Source organism: Gorilla gorilla, chromosome 1 (assembly GCF_029281585.2).
Source record: "Gorilla gorilla gorilla isolate KB3781 chromosome 1, NHGRI_mGorGor1-v2.1_pri, whole genome shotgun sequence".
Taxonomy (NCBI): Eukaryota; Metazoa; Chordata; class Mammalia; order Primates; family Hominidae; genus Gorilla; species Gorilla gorilla.
The window spans coordinates 228,198,939-228,218,971 of NC_073224.2; the positions used below are offsets into that span (position 1 = coordinate 228,198,939).

Below are 20,033 nucleotides of genomic sequence, written 5' to 3' on the forward strand. Positions count from 1 at the left end.
TGGTGGTTAAACTAAGGGTTTGCTGCCGTCCTTATGACAACTTCATGAGCTCTGCCCTTATATCATAGATGAAGAAGCTGAGAAGAGAGACCCTTGCTTAGGGTCACACCGCTGGTCAGTGGCAGAACTAGAACTTGAATCTCAGTCTGTCTGACCCCAAGGCCAGCACTCCTAAACACTATGCTATCGATGCTTCTCTCTCGCTCCAAATTCCTTCAAGACAATTTAAATTAGAGAACCAGGAGCTCAAATGGCTACCAAATTGTAACAGTTTCCTCTACTAAAGTCAACTCCCTTCTGGGGAATGAAACGATTAAGTCAGTGGCATCAGGGTTGACTCTATTTACACAGCCCTGATCAGTGCCATCACAGAGGACACTTGCCACACTCAGACATGCATGGATGTCTAGAGGCTCCTTGCAGGAAGCAGCCATCTTCCTGTTCTGTTTCACATCGAAGTTCACCACCAGGAAGAGGAAAGAGGACAGACCATCTTTTTGGGTACCCCTAAGAGACCATCTCCAGCTACTTTCCACACACCCCCTATCATATCACTTCCTAAACCCCTAAAGGCTAGATATTATTCCTCCTCATTTTACAAACAAGTAGACAGAAGCTTAAAGAAGTTAAATTATGTTGGCAACAGAACGAGACTCCGTCTCAAAAAAGAAAAAAAAAAAGAAAAAAAAGTTTAATTACTTGCCCTCATTCGCACAGCTTGTAAGTGGAAGAGGTGGGATACAAATGCAGAGATTTCTGGCACCGAATCCTCTGACCTCTCCATTGTATTGCAGGGATTTCCAAATAGACATTTCTGTACAACTGGAAATGACTTTCCTTCTGTTCATTCTCAGGGCAGGGATAAGGGCAAGAGACTTGGAGTATTTTTTCCTACTTCCATTCCTTCCTCCTACAATGTATTCTCTATATAGCAGCCAAAGTGATCTTTCAATAAACTATAAATCGAGTCATACACACCCTTCCTTTACACTATTCAGTGGTGTCCCTTTCTCTTAGGATAAACCAGACTTCTCACCACAGCCTCTAAGGCCTGCATGAACTGGCACCAAATTCTCCAACTTCATCACACACCACTCTTTCAGTTCCCTACCATCCTCACCTGAGCCTCCTTATTGTTTCTAAAATGTGGGCAAGTCCTTCCTTCCTCAGGGTCTCTGAATTGCCTGAAATGGTTTCTAGTGACCATCTCTATGGTTTGCTCATTCTATTCCTCCAAGTTTCAGTTCAGCTCTCATTTCCTCAGGAAGATCTTCCTGAGCCACTTTTTCTAAAGTAGCACTTTATCTAAAGTAGCTATTCTTTACAGCAGTTATCACAGAATGTCATTATTCATTTGCTTGCCTGCCTGCATATTTTTTGGCAGACTTTCTCTCTAGGCTGTTGGCTCAAGAGCAAAGCCTGCATTTTTGAAGTCATAGCCATATCTCCGGAACCTAGTACAGTGTCGGGCACACACTTGATGCTCAGTAAGAATGGACTGAATGAATGAATCATTACCTATCTCATCCAAATATGAAATGGCAATAAAGGGCTCGACCATATTGTCTTCTCCTTTGTTCTTTCACTAAACACATCTGACACAAGGCGTCGTAACTGAGAATTACTAACTCTAGCTAGTTTTATTCTCCTAATTAGATCGGATGCTCCCTAAGGAGAGGCTCTCTATTTTCTATTTTTAAAAATTCCTTCTTGCAGCACTGTAACCACAGTAAAATACAAACCTGATTATTTTCTATGATTTGCAGCATACATCACATAAAGAGGTATTATAGGAAAAAACAACTTTTTGGCCAGGCGTGGTGGCTCACGCCTGTAATCCCAGCACTCTGGGAGGCCAAGGTGTGCAGATCACCTGAGGTCAGGAGTTCAAGACCAGCCTGGCCAACATGGCAAAACCCCATCTCTACTAAAAACTACAAAAATTGCTGGGCGTGGTGGCGGGCACCTGTAATCCCATCTATTTGGGAGGCTGAACCTGGAGGATCACTTGAACCTGGGAGGCGGAGGTTGCAGTAAGCAGAGATCGCACCACTGCACTCCAGCCTGGGCGACAGAGTGAAACTCCGTCTCAAAATAAACAAACAAATAAACAAACAAACAACTTTTTTAAGTAAAGAATAAAGTTAAAGAAACTAATGAACAGCAAATGGTTCCTTGAATTGTCTCTGTAAGGTCGAAAAAAGGAGGACAAGGAAAAATAGCTGCAAGATATTAACTTTCTATCTGTGCACAAATAAATAGGATACGATTAGCCTGAATTCTCTGTTATTTGTGATATATAATAAAAGAAAAATTTCTTCTGAAAAGAGGTTCTGGCCTCGACAATCTGGATGGAATTGCATGACATGTTAAGGGAGAGAAGGAGCCCCAGTCATGGGAGACACATTGCACACACTCCCAGTAAGGATGTAGTTTGTCCATTTGGGAAAAAGAACCACAGTCTGGGGCTTTGGATTCTTCTTCTGGAAATGTCTACCAGGAACTAGTTTCCTGAACATATCTAAACTTTGATGAAGGTTATAAAGGAAAAGCATTCCAAGTATGATGTTACAAACAGATAGAAGTTGTTCTGATAGCATACTAACAGTACTTTGCCAAAAACTGTAAAGGTCAACTTTCTCAGAACTCCGAAAGTTAATAAAAAACTTGCGACAATCTAAGGAGTATTTATTCAAGAAAATAAGCTGAAACTCAGTGAGAACAGCGAGCTCTGTGGCATTTTAATTTGTCCTATTCTCTTTACCCCCACCCCAGCTCCACAGTAGCCTTGAAAACCAACGGCCCTACAGTCACACTGAAAACAAAGCAGTCCTAGCAGACACTCCAGCAGCCAGAAGGAATCTGCAGCTCCCCCAGGAGTCCCATCCCCAGACTTGTCAGTATTTGGCTTGTCTGGCATCTCTCTCTTTCCTGATATTAATAATCTATGTCTTCTCTTTTTCTCCTGCTCAGACTGGTTAGAGGCTTATAAATTTTATTGATCTTAAAGAACAATACATATACATATATATATATATATATATATATCTCCTATTAGTTCTATCCCTCTAAGAGAACCCTGACTAATACAGATTTTGGTACCAGGTGTGGTTCTAGAGGAACAGAATATTAAGGATGGAGTTCTTTCATTGGCTTTGGGGTTTCTGGAGTTGGCTGCTTAATATGATTAGCCCCAAAAATGCTAAGGACTCTACCTCTAATAGTATGGAGAATGCTGATAGTCCTTGGCGTGAACCGTTTGGAGAATTATACAAAATAAATGCATTTGACACTCCTGATTCACCGCTCATGAGAGGCAAGGATTTTAGTGACTCTATACATAATACCTTTGACCATATGTAGAAAACCAAGTAACATAATGAAGCTGGTTGGTTGCTCCTAAGTTCAGTGGACAAAGCAATGAAAGAAAATGATGAACTCAGGGATTCTGTCTCCCAGCTTCAGAAGCAGATACTGAGCCTCAAATCTGCTAAGATTGCCCTAAGTGAGAATCTTATCTCCTGCAGAGAAAGAGCTGAAATTGTGGAAAAACAGACACAAGCTCTTGTCATGCAAGTGGCTGACCTGCAACGAAAGATGCACGCCGAAAGATGCACACACACCCTCACCAGATGTCTGCTGTTAAAGTGAGGGCACTGATTGGAAAAGAATGGGACCCTGCAACTTGGAATGGGGATGTGTGGGAGGACCCTGATGAAGCTCGGGGAAACTGAGTTTGTAAACTCTGATGAGCCTTTTTTGCCAGAAGGATGAGCTTCCCCATCCCCAGTAGTGGCAACATCCCCATCTCGACCCATGCTGTCATCAGCTTTCCACCTTTGTCTGAGGAGATGAATCCTATGCTGCCTAAGGCAACAGTGATGACCTCCCTTGAGGCAGTTGCCAGGCAAAATAATGTTGATTCTCCTCAGGAGTCACCCCCAACACCCCTGTTTGCTTCTAGACCTAAAGTCCCGGCAGGCCCCTAGATGTGAGGTTGAGAGTGTGACTCACAAGGAGGTGTACTACACTCGAAAAGAACTGTTTGAGTTCTCTAATTTATATAGACAGAAATCTGGAGAACAGATACGGGAATGGATATTAAGGGTATGGGATAATAGTGGAAGGAACATAGGGTTGGATCAGGCTTTATTGATCTGGGCCCACTAAGTAGGCATTCTGCTTTTAATGTTGCAGCTTGGAGAGGTAAAAAAGGATCTAATAGTTTATTTACTTGGTTAGCTGAAATATGGATTAAAAGATGGCCCACTGTGAGAGAGGTGGAAATGTGTGATCTCCTTTGGTTTAATGTACAGGAAGGGATCCAAAGGATTAGGGAGACTGGGATGGTGGAGTGGATTAGCCACTTCAGACCTACTCATCCCAGCTGGGAGGGTCCAGAAGATATATCCTTGACCAATGCCTTGCGGAATAGATTTGTAAGGGCAGCACCTGCATCTTTGAAGAGCCCTGTAATTGCTTTTCTCTGTATGTCAGATCTAATGGTGGGAACAGCAATCATTAGCTACAAAATTTAAACACAATGGGGATAACTGGATCCCGAGGTGGCAGGTTGCCAAGTGGCAGCACTCAATCGTCAAAGGCAAGGTGGGCATAGCTACCATAATGCACAACAGAGGCAAAGTGGCAATCAGAATAGTCTGACTCATGTAGAGCTCTGGCACTGGCTAATTAATCATGGTGTTCCTAGAAGCGAAATTAATAGGAAGCCTGCTGCATTCCTACTTAATTTATACAAGCAGAAAACTTCTAGGTTGAATGGACAAAAAACTAGTTTGAATTATAAAAACAGAGAATCATGGCCCCTCAGTCAATTTCTAGACTTGAGCCAGTTTACAGACCCAGAACCCCTTGAATGAAGGGGAGGCCGGATCCCCTTGAGGAAGGACCCCACTACATTGCCGACAATTTACGCAGTGAATCTTTCTCCCATCCTTCCCAAGGAGACCTCCAGCCTTTTACCAGGGTAACTGTGCACTGGGGAAAGGGAAAGGATCAGACATTTCGCGGATACAGGACACTGGCTCTGAGCTGACGTTGACTTCAGGGGACCCAAAATGTCACTGTTGCCCTCCAGTTAAAGTAGGGGCTTATGGAGGTCAAGTAATTAATGGAGTCTTAGCTCAGGTCTGATTTACAGTGGGTCCAGTGGGTCCCCAGACTCATCCTGTGGTCATGTCACCAGTGCCAGAATGCATAATTGGCATAGATATACTTAACAGCTGGCAGAACCCCCACATTGGCTCCCTGACTGGTAGGGTGAGGGCTAGTACGGTGGGAAAGGCCAAATGGAAGCCCTTAGAGCTGCCTCTACCTAGAAAAATAGTAAACCAAAAACAGTATCACATCCCTGGAGGGATTGTGGAGATTAGTGCCACTTGAAAGATGCAGGGGTGGTGATTCCCACCACATCCTTGTTCAACTCTTCCATTTGGCCCGTGCAGAAGACAGATGGATCTTGGAGAATGACAGTGGATTATCGTAAGCTTAACCAAATGGTGACTCCAATTGCAGCTGCTGTACCAGATGTGGGGTTTCATTGCTTGAGCAAATTAACACATCTCCTGGTACCTGGTATGCAGCCACTGACTTGGCAAATGCCTTTTTCTCCATTCCTGTCCACAAGGCCTACCAGAAGCAATTTGCCTTCAGCTGGCAAAGCTAGCAATATACCTTTACTGTCCTAAACGCAGAGGTATATCAACTCTCCAGCTTTGTGTCATAATCTTATTTGGAGAGACCTTGATCGCTTTTTGCTTCCGCAAAATATCACACTGGTCCATTACACTGATGACATTATGCAGATTGGATCCAGTGAGCAAGAAGTAGCAAACATACTGGACTTATTGGTGAGACATTTGCGTGCCAGAGGATGGGAAATAAATCCGACTAAAATTCAGGGAACTTCTACCTCAGCAAAATTTCTAGGGATCTAGTGGTGTGTGGCCTGCCAAGACATTCCTTCTAAGTTAACGGAGTTGCTGTGTTTGGTCCCTCCTACAACCAAGAAAGAGGTACAATGCCTAGTGGGCCTATTTGGATTTTGGAGGCAACACATTCCTCATTTGGGTGTATTACTCCGGCCCATTTATTAAGTGACCCAAAAGGCTGCCAGTTTTGAGGGGTCCAGAATGGGAGAAGACTCTGCAACAGGTCCAGGCTGCTGTGCAAGCTGCTCTGCCACCTGGGCCATATGACCCAGCAGATCCAATGGTGCTTGAGGTGTCAATGGCAGATAGGGATGCTGTTTGGAGCCTTTGGCAGGCCCCCATAGGTGAATCACAGCAGAGGCCTCTAGGATTTTGGAGGAAGGCCCTGCCATCTTCTGCAGATAACTACTGTCCTTTTGAGAGACAGCTCCTGGCCTGTTACTGGGCTTTGGTGGAAAATGAACGTCTGACTATGGGTCATCAAGTCACCACGCGACCTGAACTGCCCATCCTGAACTGTGTGCTTTCTTTTTTTTTTTTTTTTAACATTTATACAATAATATTATTTTAATCAAGAGTTTCTTAAAATTTCATCAAGGACTTATTTTTTTTGAGAGAGTCTCGCTCTTGTTGCCCAGGCTGGAGTGTAATGGAGTGGTTTCGGCTCACTGCAACCTCCACCTCCCAGGTCCAAGCGATTCTCCTGTCTCAGCCTCTGAAGTAACTGAGACCACAGGCACCCGCCACTGCCCGGATAATCTTTGCATTTTTAATAGAGATGGAGTTTCACCATGTTGGCCAAACTCCTGACCTCAGGCCATCTGCCCGCCTTGGCCTCCCAAAGTGCTGAGACTACAGGTGTGAGCCACCGGGCCCAGCCAAGGATCTTAATATAGTCATTTATGGCAAAAGAAAAATAACATTTTTGGGTTGGATGCAGTGGCTCACACCTATAATCCCAGGACCCTGGGAGGCCTAAGCGGGCAGATGGCTCGAGTCCAAGAGTTCAAGACCAGCCTGGCCAACACGGCAAGATCCCTGTCTCCACAAAAAATACAAAAATCAGCCAAGTGTGGCAGCACACACCTGTATTCTCAGCTACTTGGGAGGCTGACGTGGGAGGATCACTTGAGCCCAGGAGGAGGAGGTTGCAGTGACCCGAGGGAGCACCACTGCACTCCAGCCTGGGTGACAGAGCAAGATTCTTGTCTCAAAAAAATATATTAAAAAAAAACACAAAACATCTTTTGGGAGTAAAAGTGTTTATCCCCACTGCTTCATTTAACTAGCCTTAAAAAAGCAATAAAATAAAATAAGATGTTTTGTTTGATCACATAGATTTACAGTTACCCAAATGAAAGATTTTATTTACAAATTAAAAATAAAAACAAAGGCTGAAGTGGGCAAATCACTTGAGGTCAGGAGTCAGAGACCAGCCTGGCCAACGTGGTGAAACCCCATCTCTACCAAAAAATACATAAATTAGCTGGATGTGGTGGTGCACACCTGCAAACTGAACTGGGTGCTTTCTGACCCACCCATCTAGCCATAAAGTGGGTCGTACACAGCAGCATTCCATCATCAAATGGAAGTGGTATATATGTGATGGGGCTCGAGCAGGTCCTGAAGGCACAAGTAAGTTACATGAGGAAGTGGCTCAAATGCCTATGGGTCTCCACTCCTGCCACCCTGCCTTCTCTCCCCTAGCCTGCACTGATGGCTTCATGGGGAATTCCCTATGATCAGTTGACAGAGGAAGGGAAGACTAGGGCCTGGTTCACAAATGGTTCTGCACGATATGCAGGCACCACCCAAAAGTGGACAGCTGCAGCACTACAGCCCCTTTCCAGGACATCCCTGAAGGACAACAGTGAAGGAAAATCTTCCCAGAGAGCAGAACTTCAAGCAGTGCATCTGGTCATGCACTTTGCATGGAAGAAGAAATGGCCAGATGTGTGATTATATACTGATTCATGGGAGGTAGCCAATGATTTGGCTGGATGGATGGTCAGGGACTTCGAAGAGCATGATTAGAAAACTGGTGACAAACAAATTTGGGAAGACGTATGTGGATGGACCTCTCTGAGTGGTCAAAAACTGAAGATATTTGTATCCCACGTGAGTGCTCACCAATGGGTGACCTCAGCAGAGGAGGATTTTAACAACCAAGTGGATAGGATGACCTGTTCTGTGGACACCACTCGGCCTCTTTCCCCAGCCACTCCTGCCATCGCCCACTGGGACTATGAACAAAGTGGCCATGGTGGCAGGGATGGAGGTTATGCATGGGCTCAGCAACATGGACTTCCACTCCCCAAGGCTGACCTGTCTACAGCCAGTGGCTTAATGCCCAATTTGCCAGCAGCAGAGACCAACACTGAGCCCTCGATATGGCACCATTCTTCTGGGTGATCAGCCAGCTACCTGGTGGCAAGTTGATTATATTCTACCTCTTCCATCATGGAAAGGGCAGAGTTTGTCCTCACTGGAATAGACGCTAACTCCAGATACGGGTTTGCCTATGCTGCATGCAATGCTTCTGCCAAGACTACATCTGTGGACTCATGGAATGCCTTATCCACTGTCATGGTATTCCACACAGCATCGCCTCTGACCAAGGCACTCACCTTATGGCTAAAGAAGTGTGGCAGTGGGCTCATGCTCATGGAATTCACTGGTCTTACCATGTTCCTCATCATCCTGAAGCAGCTAGATTGATAGAATGGTGAAATGGCCTTTTGAAATCACAATTACAATGCCAACTAGATGATAATAGCTGGGGCAAAGTTCTCCAGAAGGCTATGTATGCTCTGAATCAGCATCCAATATATAGTACTGTTTCTCCCATGGCCAGGATTCAGAGGTCCAGGAATCAATGGGTGGAAGAGGAAGTGGCACCATTCATCATCACCCCTAATGATCCACTAGCAAAATTTTTGCTTCCTGTTCCTGCAACATTACGTTCTCTTGGCTTAGAGGTCTTAGTTCCAGAGGGAGGAACACTGCCACCAGGAGACAAAACAATGATTCCATTAAACTGGAAGTTAAGATTACCACCTGGACACTTTGGGCTCCGCCTAACTTTAGGTCAAGAGGCTAAGAAGGGAGTTACAGTGTTGGCTGGGGTGACTGACCCAGATTATCAAGATGAAATCAGTCTACTACTCCACAATGGAGGTAAGGAAGATTATGCATGGAATACAGGAGATCCATTAGGGCGTCTCTTAGGATTACCATTCCCTGTGATTAAGACAATGGGAAACTACAACAGCCCAATCCAGGCAGGACTACAAACGGTCCAGACCCCTCAGGAAGGAAGGTTTGGGTCACTCCACCAGGAAAAAAACCCACAAAACCATGACCTGCTGAGGTGCTTGCTGAAGGTAAAGGGAATACAGAATGGGTAGTAGAAAGGGTAATCATCAATACTAGCTATGACCACATGACCAGCTGCAGAAACAAGGACTGCAATTGTCATGAGTATTTACTCTTTCTTTTGTTAAAAACATGTTTGTGCATGTATACACTTGTACTAAGAAAATATCTTCATTTTATTTCCTTTCTCCTTCATCATGTGACATAGATTTATTGACTTCGTATCAGCATTCAAGCATCGTTAACTTTATGTAATAGTATTTGGGTTGGGGACTGGTGTGTTTCCAGCTGTACGAAGGATGGTTGTATTACGTTAGGTGTAATTATGACCTTATAATCTCGGCAGTTGACAAAGGGTGGACTTATGATGGTTAATACTGAGTGTCAACTTGATTGGATTGAAGGATACAAAGTATTGATCCTGGGTGTGTCTGTGAGGGTGCTGCCAAAAAAGATTAACATTTGAGTCAGTGGGCTGGGAAAGGCAGATCCACCCTTAATCTGGTGGGTGCAATCTAATCAGCTGCCAGCAAATATAAAGCAGGCAGAAACACGTGAGACAGGCCTACCCTCCCAGCCTACATCTTTCTCCCATGCTGGATGCTTTCTGCCCTTGAACATCGGACTCCAAGTTCTTCAGTTTTGGGACTCGGACTGGTTCTCCTTGCTCCTCAGCTTGCAGACAGCCTATTGTGGGAACTTGTGATCATGTAAGTTAATACTTATATACATATCCTTTTAGTTTTGTCCCTCTAAGAGAACCCCGACTACACCAGTAATATTCTTTACTTTGAAATCTATTCCGTCTGATGTTAATCTAGTCATTCTCACTTCCTATGACAAGTGTCAACATGTTATATCTTTTTTCATCTTCTTTCCTTCTAACCTATTTGTGTCTTTATCCTTAATGTGTGTTTCTTGTAGGCAACATATAATTGGTTCTTGCTTTTTTATACAATTTGATAATCTCTGCCTTTTGATTACGGTGTTTACAACATTTAAATTTAGTTAATTGATACCATTAGGTTTGAGTCTACCATCTTGCTAATTATTTTTTATTTGTCCTATCTATTCCTTTCCCTGCTTTCTGTTTTCTGCCTTCTCTTGGATTATTTGTTTATGATTTCTTTTTTTTTTTTTTTCCCCCTGAGACAGAGTCTCCATCTGTCACCATGCTGGAGTGCAGTGGCACAATCTTGGCTCAGTGCAACCTCCACCTCCTAGGTTCAAGCAATTCTCCTGTCTCAGCCTCCTGAGTAACTGGGATTACAGGTGTGTGCCACCACACCTGGCTAATTTTGTATTTTTAGTAGAGATGGGGTTTCACCATGTTGGCCAGGCTGGTCCCGAACTCCTGACCTCAAGTGATCCACCTGCCTTAGCTTCCCAAAGTGCTGGGATTACAGGCGTGAGCCACCTCACCTGGCCTAATTTCATTTTATCTCCTTTGCTGAATTATTAGTTATAACTCTTTGTTATTTTGGTGGTTGCTTTAAGAGTTTATGCTGTTTATCTTTATAATTCTACATTCAAGTGACATCATACCACATCATGTATAAGATTACACTAATAGACTTCCATTTCTCCCCTTCAGCCTTTATGCTATTGTTGATAAGAATCTCACTCTTACTTTAAATAAGAAGAAAATAATCTTATATATTTACCCAGGTAGTTATCATTTCTGGTATTCATTACTTTATGTAGAACAGACTTCAATCTGATACTATTTTTTTCCTTCTGCCTGATGACGTTCTTTTACATTTTTTGTAGCATGGGTCTGCTGATACCTTTCAGTACTTTAAAGATGTTGCTCATTGTCTTCCCACTCCCATTGTTCCCAAAAAGGAATCTGTTGTCATTCTTATCTTTATTCCTTGGCACATAGCATGTCTTTTTTTTCTTGTTCCTTTGCTTTAACACTGGTTTTGAGTAATTTGATTATGATGTGCCTTGGTATAGTTTCCTTCACAGTTGTGTGCTATATTCCATCCAGTGTAGTTTTCATTACATTTTAATCTCTACAAGCTTTAGTTTTTTTATGTCTTCCATATTGCTACTTAACCTTTTGAACACAGAGAATGCAGTTACATTAACAGTTTTAACGTCCTCCAAAAATTCTAACATCTGTGCCAGTTGTGAATCAGTTTTGACCAATTAGTCTCCTCATTATATAGAAAGTTTTCCTACTCCTTTGCACACCTGGTAATTTTTGATAGGATGTCAGATATTGTGAATTTTACCTTGTTGGGTGCTACATTGTCGTATTCCAATAAATCTTCTTGAGCTTTATTCAAGGATATGGTTAATTTACTTGGGAAGAGGTTGATTCTTTCGGATCTTTTATGATTTCTCAGGCAGTCTACAGCAGTGCTCAGTTTAGGGCTAATTAATCACGAGGACAAGGCTTTCCTGAGACTCTTCCCAACATCTCATAAATTCTTAGTTTTTCCAGTCCAGCTGGTGGGCACAAGCACTATTCCTAGCCCTGTGTGGGCAGCAGGCACTGTTCCCTCTGATCCTTTCAGATGGGTAGTTTCCTCACATACATCACTGACTAATACTTGGCTAAATACTCAAGAGGGACCGTCTATAGATCTTCAGAGTTTTTCTGTGCAGCTCTCTATGCCCAAGTGTACCATCCTATAACTATAGATACCTTGGTCTCTCTAGACTCTCAGCTCTGTTTTTTCAACTTCTCCACTGTGCTGGGTACTTGCTTGGTCTCCCCTCCCTGGAAACGTTCTCAAATTGGTAAGAAAGGCAATTACAGGGCTCAGCTCTTTTGTTTCCCACCTGTCAAAGCACTGTCCTTCATTGTCTGATGTCCAGTGTCTCAATACCATTGTCTTCTTATTTATCTGGATTCTGGGGTTGTTTCAGGTGGGAGGGTAAATTTAGTCCCTGTTACTCCATCTTGACTGAAAGCAAAGTCCAGTTCTTTAGTTTGTTCTCCCTATGACAGACCTCAATTCCTCCAAATGATGGTTAGATGACTTCCTATTGGTTTTTCTATTGGCAAGATGGTGAACCATGGGTCACCTTCCTCCACGCCACCCTGACTGAGTTACCTCTAATATATGCGGAATTCTGCTGTATGTAGAAAAATTAATGAGACGAATGTAGGTAGAAACAACTATTTCATAGAATGATTTTTTGAAGGCCACAAGATATTTCCTCCAAAACATTAAAGTTCTTAGAACATCAAACATTAGATCTGGTTGGGTGATCAGCATGAAAACAAGGTGACTAACAGCTTTGGAACCTCCCCCTTACCTGTACATCCTGTATGCTGAGTTCAAGCATGTGACTGGTTGCCAGCTGTGTATAGTGCACATTGATTCCTGTAAGACTTGCAAAGACCAGTTCTTCTGGGACTTTATTAATTAAGGACAACCCAATTCCACCTTCTAACCTCACAAGCACCTGAAAGGAAACCAAAATATGGCACCCTGATTGTTTTAAACACAGCTCACAGTATCCAGGAGAGTATAAGAAAATAAAGCATTTTACATTCCTCTACTCCCGATCTCTCAGCAGATGAAAACCACTTAGGGGAGTCCTATTATTTACCTGGAGGGCTCAAATGCCATCATCTCACTGGAAGCCTTGCTTTCTAGGCATACCCTTCACCCCAGCGAGAACTCCAGAGTATGTGATGATACCTCTATCAAAGGACCGATGACATTCTGCATTTCATTATAGAAATCTAATTATTTGGGAATCTTTCACCTTATTTGGGATGAAAGCTCATAATTTGTTATCCACTACACTTCCATAACACCCAACACAGTGTTTTACACATAGGCATTTGATTTTTTCAAAAATCACTGAATAAACGTCAAATAAATATACTTTTTCATGTTCATCTCAGCTTCCTTTTCAAACTTGTCACTCTCCAATCCCAAACAGAGAAAACAGAAGGAAGATGTCAGAGATGGCTGAAGCAAAAAACAAAAAATTGTTTGTCTTAAATCTTACTGAAATTCAAACAGTTTAGCTTCCTTTATTGTAATAACAGTTTAGCAATGCTTACTACATGCTGATTCCACATAAACTTTGTTGTCATTTACATAATACATTCACACATTCACTGATAAACAGTAAACACTGTGAAGCGTAACTCATATTTAGAATCATACAGGATAGAAAGAAAACAGAAGGTCTAAAATACCACCAAGTAAAATTCTAAAAAACTGATGATCAAATAAATAAATTTACAATATTTAGACCTTACTTCCAATTCCTGCTCTGTATCTGGATTCTTTAATTTCTGCAGCTCTTGTTCAGTGACAGGAAGTTCATCCACTTCATATGAACGGCTGCTTTTCCGGTGGCAGAAATCTGTTATCTGAAGTCAAATAAAACACCACAAGAAGATGATTCACTCTTCCTTATTGAAACCTATTCTAACCCAGGACAACTGTGTAGGTCAAAAGTCATTATATAATCAATAATCCTATGGAAGCGAATGGTTTCCAAAGCACTGCTAAGGTAAGATTTGTGTAATAAAGAAGCAAACTTGGTTTTAAGTCTGCATGGCAAACTCAAGCTATACACCTTGAGAGCCTCACGTAGTGGGGTTAGATATCTGCAGATGATCTCAAATTATAGCTCAAGTCAAAATATGCAAACCTCAAGATCACTGCATTCATTTTTGCCTTAAGATTGTTTTTTAAAGTGGTATTGTGAGCCGGCACAGTGGCACACACCTGTAGTCCAAGCTACTTGCGAGGCTAAGGTGGGAAGATCGCTTGATCCCAGAAGTTCAAGACCAGCCTGGGGAACATAGCGAGACCCTATCTCCACAAAAAATGGAAAGTAATTAGCTAAGCATGGTGGCATGCACTTAAGTTCCAGCTATTCAGGAGGCTGAGGTGGGAGGATCACCTGAGCCCAGGAGTTCGAGGCTATAATGAGCTATGATTTTGCCACTGCCCTCCAGCCTAGGTGAAAGAGAGTGACACAGCTAAATAAATAAATAAATAAATAAAAAGTGGTGTTGTGAATTGTGATGCACTATCTCAGAGAGCTCATTGCTACATTCCAACTTCTTTTTTTTCCTTTGTTCTGATTACGCTATGACCTAATAAACCCTTATCCCCATCACAGATCTCTCCCGTGGGTTTCAGAGCCATAGTTACAATGACTTATGGACATCTTCACATAGATATCACACAGTTACCTTAACTCAACAAGTCCAAAACCTAACTCCTCCCTTCCTCTGCAAGTCTGCTCCATGTTCATCCCTTAGTGATCTGGATTATCATCCTGTGAGTTGCCCAAATCAGAACCTTGGAGGCCATTACTGACTCCTTCCTCTCCCTCATTCCCACATTCAGTCACAAAATCTGCCTGACTCTACTCCTAAGTAAGCTCTCATTTCTATCCATTTCTCTCCAGCCTCCTCATGTCCACCCCTGCCACTTCTTCCAGTTCAGGCCACCATAACCTTTCATTTACATTACTGCAAGAGCCTCCTACCTGGTATTTCACTATCTCCAGTCTTGCCCCACTCTGCTTCTCTACATTGCAGCCAGAGGAAGTGATCTAAAACAATTTTCTAATCATGCCATTCCCTGACTCCTTGTTGCCTTAGAAAAACCACAAATTCTTTAGTATGTATCTCAGATTTTTTATGATCTGGCCCCTGCTTCTATCTCCAGCCTTCTTTCTTACCACATTCTGTGTGCCACTTGGGCTGAGGATCACTCTGCTACCTGTGGGCCTTCACTAGTCAACTTCCACATCGTATGTCATTTTCTTCCTATGTTTATTGGTCAATGATGGTCCATTCCCACTAGAATGTAAGCTCCAAGAAGGCAGGGAGTTTTGTCTATTCACTGGTAAATGTTCCGTACCTAGACCTGTGCTGGCTCAAGTAGCTGCTCAGTAAATACCTGTTGATGAACATGCTTATTACTGAGGGCACAGCCCCTCCACCTGTACCTTTCTATTTGGCTAATTCCTTTCAGTTAACCTCTAGGTCTCAGTTTAAGTACTACTTCTCTTAGGAAGCTCCCCACCCTCTAAATCTGGGAATACAAATCCTTTCCATACACCCTCCACTCCTACTCTCATTAACACAATACTTTAATTATCTGATTAAGGATCTCATATCTTCTTGTTGTTAATGTTATTAAGATATTATGTTATTAATAATAATTAACAACACTATTAATATGCACTGTTAACATTATCTTGTTTAAATCTTATACTTTTTTAGATTACCACATATTTCATTGATACTTTGTTTATACTTTACGCTTATCTTTTTGTTGTACTTTAGTTCTTGTAACAACTTTGTGAGGTAGATCCTATCCCCATTTTACAGATGAAGATACCATATCTTCATATCTGGCATAAACATGTTCAATAAGTATTTGTTAAATGAGTAATCATTGGGGGTGGAGGAAGTACAGAGTTTCACATCAGCTCTTATGACAAATTATCACCTGGAGTGCTCTAGTTGGTCCATCTGGGATGACTCTGATGGATAACATTCCAGAACCAGGTCTCATTTTTTGATTAATAAATTGTTGTTCAGGTGGAACTGGCCCCAAAAGCTCCATGGAAGTGTCAGGACCAAGAACAACTTCAGCTCCATCAAACAAACCAGAAAGTCCTCCTTTGGCCTAAAAGACATTGGAGTAGAGACACGTGAGAAAAGACAGAGGCACTGACTTTGACAATTTAACACATCATTTCAAACAAGTGCCTAAATTTACATTATCCTCTGGAGGGTCATGATCAATGTGCAACAAAGCCTTTACTATTTGTTCAGCTTTGCAGATGATGAAAAACAGGAGAATTACTTGAGTAAGATGAAAAGTTATGCTCATAAATTTTGGTAATTATGAATAAGAGATAATTTCATGCATAGATCAGTTTAATTCTGCCTTTTACTAGTACTAACTTCTTGTCATTAAAATAAACTTCTAAAAAAGTAGCCAAAACTAGCTGTTTCTTTGAGTATTCTTATTAGGGTTTGCTCAAAAATCTGAAATATTCTGAAAATAGAAAATAATTATTATAATCATTCAGCTTTCTAGTAAGAGGAAAATTCTTGAGTTGAAAACCTCCCCAAACAGGCCTATGGCTGGACAACCAACCCAAATACTCAAAAGATGGTGTTTCTTCTAGAATGGAATACAGAGTTGAGAATGTCACCTGATACCCAGTTATTCAGGCTGTTAAAAGAAAAACTTCAAGCCAGGCGAGGTGGCTCAGCCTGTAATCCCAGCACTTCGGGAGGCCAAGGCGGGCGAATCATCTGAGGTCAGGAGTTTGAGACCAGCCTGGTCAACATGGTGAAACCCTATCTCTACTAAAAATACAAAAATTAGCCAGGCATGGTTGCAGGCAACTGTAATCCCAGCTACTCAGGAGGCTGAGGCAGGAGAATCACTTGAGCCCGGGAGGCGGAGGTTGCAGCGAACCGAGATTGTGCCATTGTACTCCAGCCCGGGCAACAAGAGCGACACTTTGTCAAAAGAAAAGAAAAGAAAAGAAAAGAGGAAAAGGAAAAAGAAAGAAACAAAAAGAAAGGAAGAAAGGGAAGAAAGGGAAGAAAGAAAGAAAGAAAGAAAGAAAGAAAGAAAGAAAGAAAGAAAGAAAGAAAGGAGAAAGAGAAAGAAAGAAAAAGAAAGAAAGAAAGAAAGAAAGAAAGAAAGAAAGAAAGAAAGAAAGAAAGAAAGAAAGAAAGAAAGACTGACTGACTTCAGCCGAATTAAATTTAAAGGGGTTTAACTGAGCAATGAACAATTCACAAATCAGGCAGCCTCCAGAATCACAGCAGATTCAGAGAGACTCCAGGGATGCCTTGTGGTCAGAACAAATTTATAGACAAAGAAAGGGAAGTGATGTACAGAAGTTGGAAGTAAACAGCTGGATTGGTTATAGGTTGGCGTTTGCCTTATTTGAACACAGTCTGAACACTCAGCCATCTGTGAGTGGTGGAAGTATGGCTGCTGTGACTGGCCAAGTCTCAGCTATTGTTACAGGCACATACTCCTAAGTAAGGATTTCAATCTTGCCTGCCGATTACTCTAGGTTACAGTTTGTCCACAGGGATTCAATTATAGAAGTACGGAGTCCTTCTCAGGCCATATTTAGTTTGCTTTAACAAGGCCTTTGGAGGAAAACACCTTCTTGCTACATGCCCCAAGTAAATCGAGTCTACAGGATTATGGCTGTGGGAAAGCAAACACAAGGCTAGAGAAGACAATGGCAAAGAGTGTCTAAATCCCCTTTGTTAACTTTTAAATATTGACTCATGAAAAGCAAACTTTGAGCAGGGTTTATAGTACAGGTTTCAACACAAAGAAAGCTTTTTATAGCTATTATAAGTTTAGAAAGAAAGAGCATATACAACCTAATAAGAGCAGTGTCAGAAAATGTTTTAATATCTTCAATGACTTTATTCAGCATAATAAGACTGAAACAAGCTTACTTCCCTAACCAAAACACATTCTGCTCTGCTGAATACTGTTATTATACCATCACTAACAAGCAGGGAAATGATGAAATAGATTCACAAAATAACAAACACCAAAAAGAGATTTTAAGGAAGAAAATGCTCCAAGAGCATTGGAATTACATGGGCTTTAGAAACAAACTAGAAGTGAAGTCAGGGTCAGACATGAAACCCACCAATTATAACAAGCCCTCTTTGCCTCTAGAAGTTTGAATTGTATTGCTAATTGAAAATCACAAATCCATTCCAGATGTGTGCTACATATAAGTAAGCAGCTTGTCTTTGATGAAAAAAGCTCAGGGCGATAGAGATAAAGAAAATAAATCTCACCAAAAGCAGTCAGAGGCTCCTTACAGTTTTTGCAAACTGCCCTGGAGTATAATCTAAGTACACTCAGAGTTCTCTATCAAGGGTCTGATAGTCTCCTGTTTCCCTTTTGTGTAAAATCCCAGGCTGGACAGAACTGCACACACAATTGCAGGTGCTAGTCTACTGTATGTCCAAACCTCCTAGACACCTTCCTACTTCTCAGACCCCTGTTCTCATTCCCAGCCTGAAGCCAGAAAGGGCAGAAAATCCAAACCCTTGGTAATTTGCCAAACACGTATTTGCTTAGAAAGTAGCTGGGAGTTTATCATGAGGTAGACTGGCTGAGGAGATGACAGAGGAAACTGTCCAGCAATCTTCATTCTGACATTTGCTACAGCAATTCAATGCTTATTTAGGCCAAAATGAACAGAATCAAGAGCATGTAGATGCCTGACGAATGCTCACCATGTCACAGAACCCTTTACAGAGGACTTGCAGCTATGCCATTAACTTCCCAGGTCTAAATCTAATTCATCTAACTTAGTGCTGGACTTTTAAAATTACATAGGTAATTTTTTTCTTTTTAAAATTACATAGGTATTTTTTTTCTTTTTAAAATTACATAGGTAATATATGACATCAAAGAAAAAGTCCAGGTAAGCCATGAAAAACATATCTTATCATCCAGGGCAATCACTCTTAACACATGTATTGCATACCATCTCCAAGAACTTTTCCTATGTCAACATACACAAATGCGGGGCTGGGCGCGGTGGCTCACACCTGTAATCCCAGCACTTTGGGAGGCCAAGGCGGGTGGATCACGAGGTTAGGAGATCGAGACCATCCTGGCTAACATGGTGAAACCCCGTCTCTACTAAAAAATACAAAAAATTAGCCGGGCGTGGTGGCAGGCACCTGTAGTCCCAGCTACTCGGGAGGCTGAGGAAGGAGAATGGCGTGAACCCAGGAGGCGGAGCTTGCAGTGAGCCGAGATTGCGCCACTGCACTCCAGCCTGAGTGACAGAGCAAGACTCCACCTCAAAAAAAAAAAAAAAATACACAAATGCACAACAAAACTCTGACTTCCTTTTAACTAAAATGGAATAGAATAAGTATTGCTCTGTAGTTTTCCCACTGAACAATTCATCATGTATAACTTAGTAGAGACTTTGTTTCAAAGAAGGCTCAACCACTGCTTGCTGCAATTGGGGATCAAAAACGACTGACCTGGACGACCAACCCATGTAACCCACAGGTCAGTTTTCCTTCTCGGAAACTCCACGTCTGAGTTGTGCTTCGCCTGCGGTCAGGCTTTCTCAGCATCAGTGGCTCGTATCTGGAAAACGGAATACACAATGAACCATGAAACCTCCGAGTCAACTGTTTCACGCCTGAAGGGAACATGAGGATGATGGCTTTGCTCTTCTTCCTTCTAATGCCCTCCACCCTTAAAACTGAATGGGTAGTTAGCTTGAATCCTAGGGCAGTTAGGTATCTCTTGATAAGAAAAGAGTAATAAAGCAAAATGGAAAAACATGAAGAGGGGACACAAAGTAAGACATTAAAGATTTCATAACACACAGTAATATGGCTTCTTGCATTCTCAAAACGGCAACTTACCATGCAGTATGGAAGGAATAGCTGCTAAATACATGTAAAATCTTTCCAACAGTCTTTTTTCTGTTGTATTTCTAAATTCTTTTCTGTTTTAACTTGTAAGTCAACTAAAGTTTTTCTGGAAATAAGGTATTAACTGAAAACACACTGATTTTTATGGAGAAACTAAGGCACAGGCAAATCAAGTAACTTATTCAAACTTAAAGAGCTAATTTGAATCCAAGGATTTATTCATAAAAATACATCTGATTATTCTCTTAATAATTAATTTCTGCTTTTGAAGGATTTAACAAAGTTATTAGAAA

At 41.8% G+C, this 20,033-nt stretch overlaps 1 protein-coding gene across 6 annotated transcripts in view; it reads right to left on the reverse strand.

The window, feature by feature from the left end:
- The window catches only part of VPS13D (vacuolar protein sorting 13 homolog D), a 281,804-nt gene that overhangs the window by 113,190 nt on the left and 148,581 nt on the right, over nucleotides 1-20,033 (reverse strand). For all 6 annotated transcript variants that reach the window (XM_031007143.3, XM_055384705.2, XM_031007141.3 and 3 more), the window contains 4 exons: nucleotides 19,339-19,447; nucleotides 15,779-15,958; nucleotides 13,561-13,674; nucleotides 12,600-12,749 (listed from right to left, as the gene is read on the reverse strand). In XM_031007143.3, coding sequence (XP_030863003.3) covers nucleotides 12,600-12,749; nucleotides 13,561-13,674; nucleotides 15,779-15,958; nucleotides 19,339-19,447 — 553 coding nt within the window. The remainder of the gene's footprint in view (nucleotides 1-12,599; nucleotides 12,750-13,560; nucleotides 13,675-15,778; nucleotides 15,959-19,338; nucleotides 19,448-20,033) is intronic.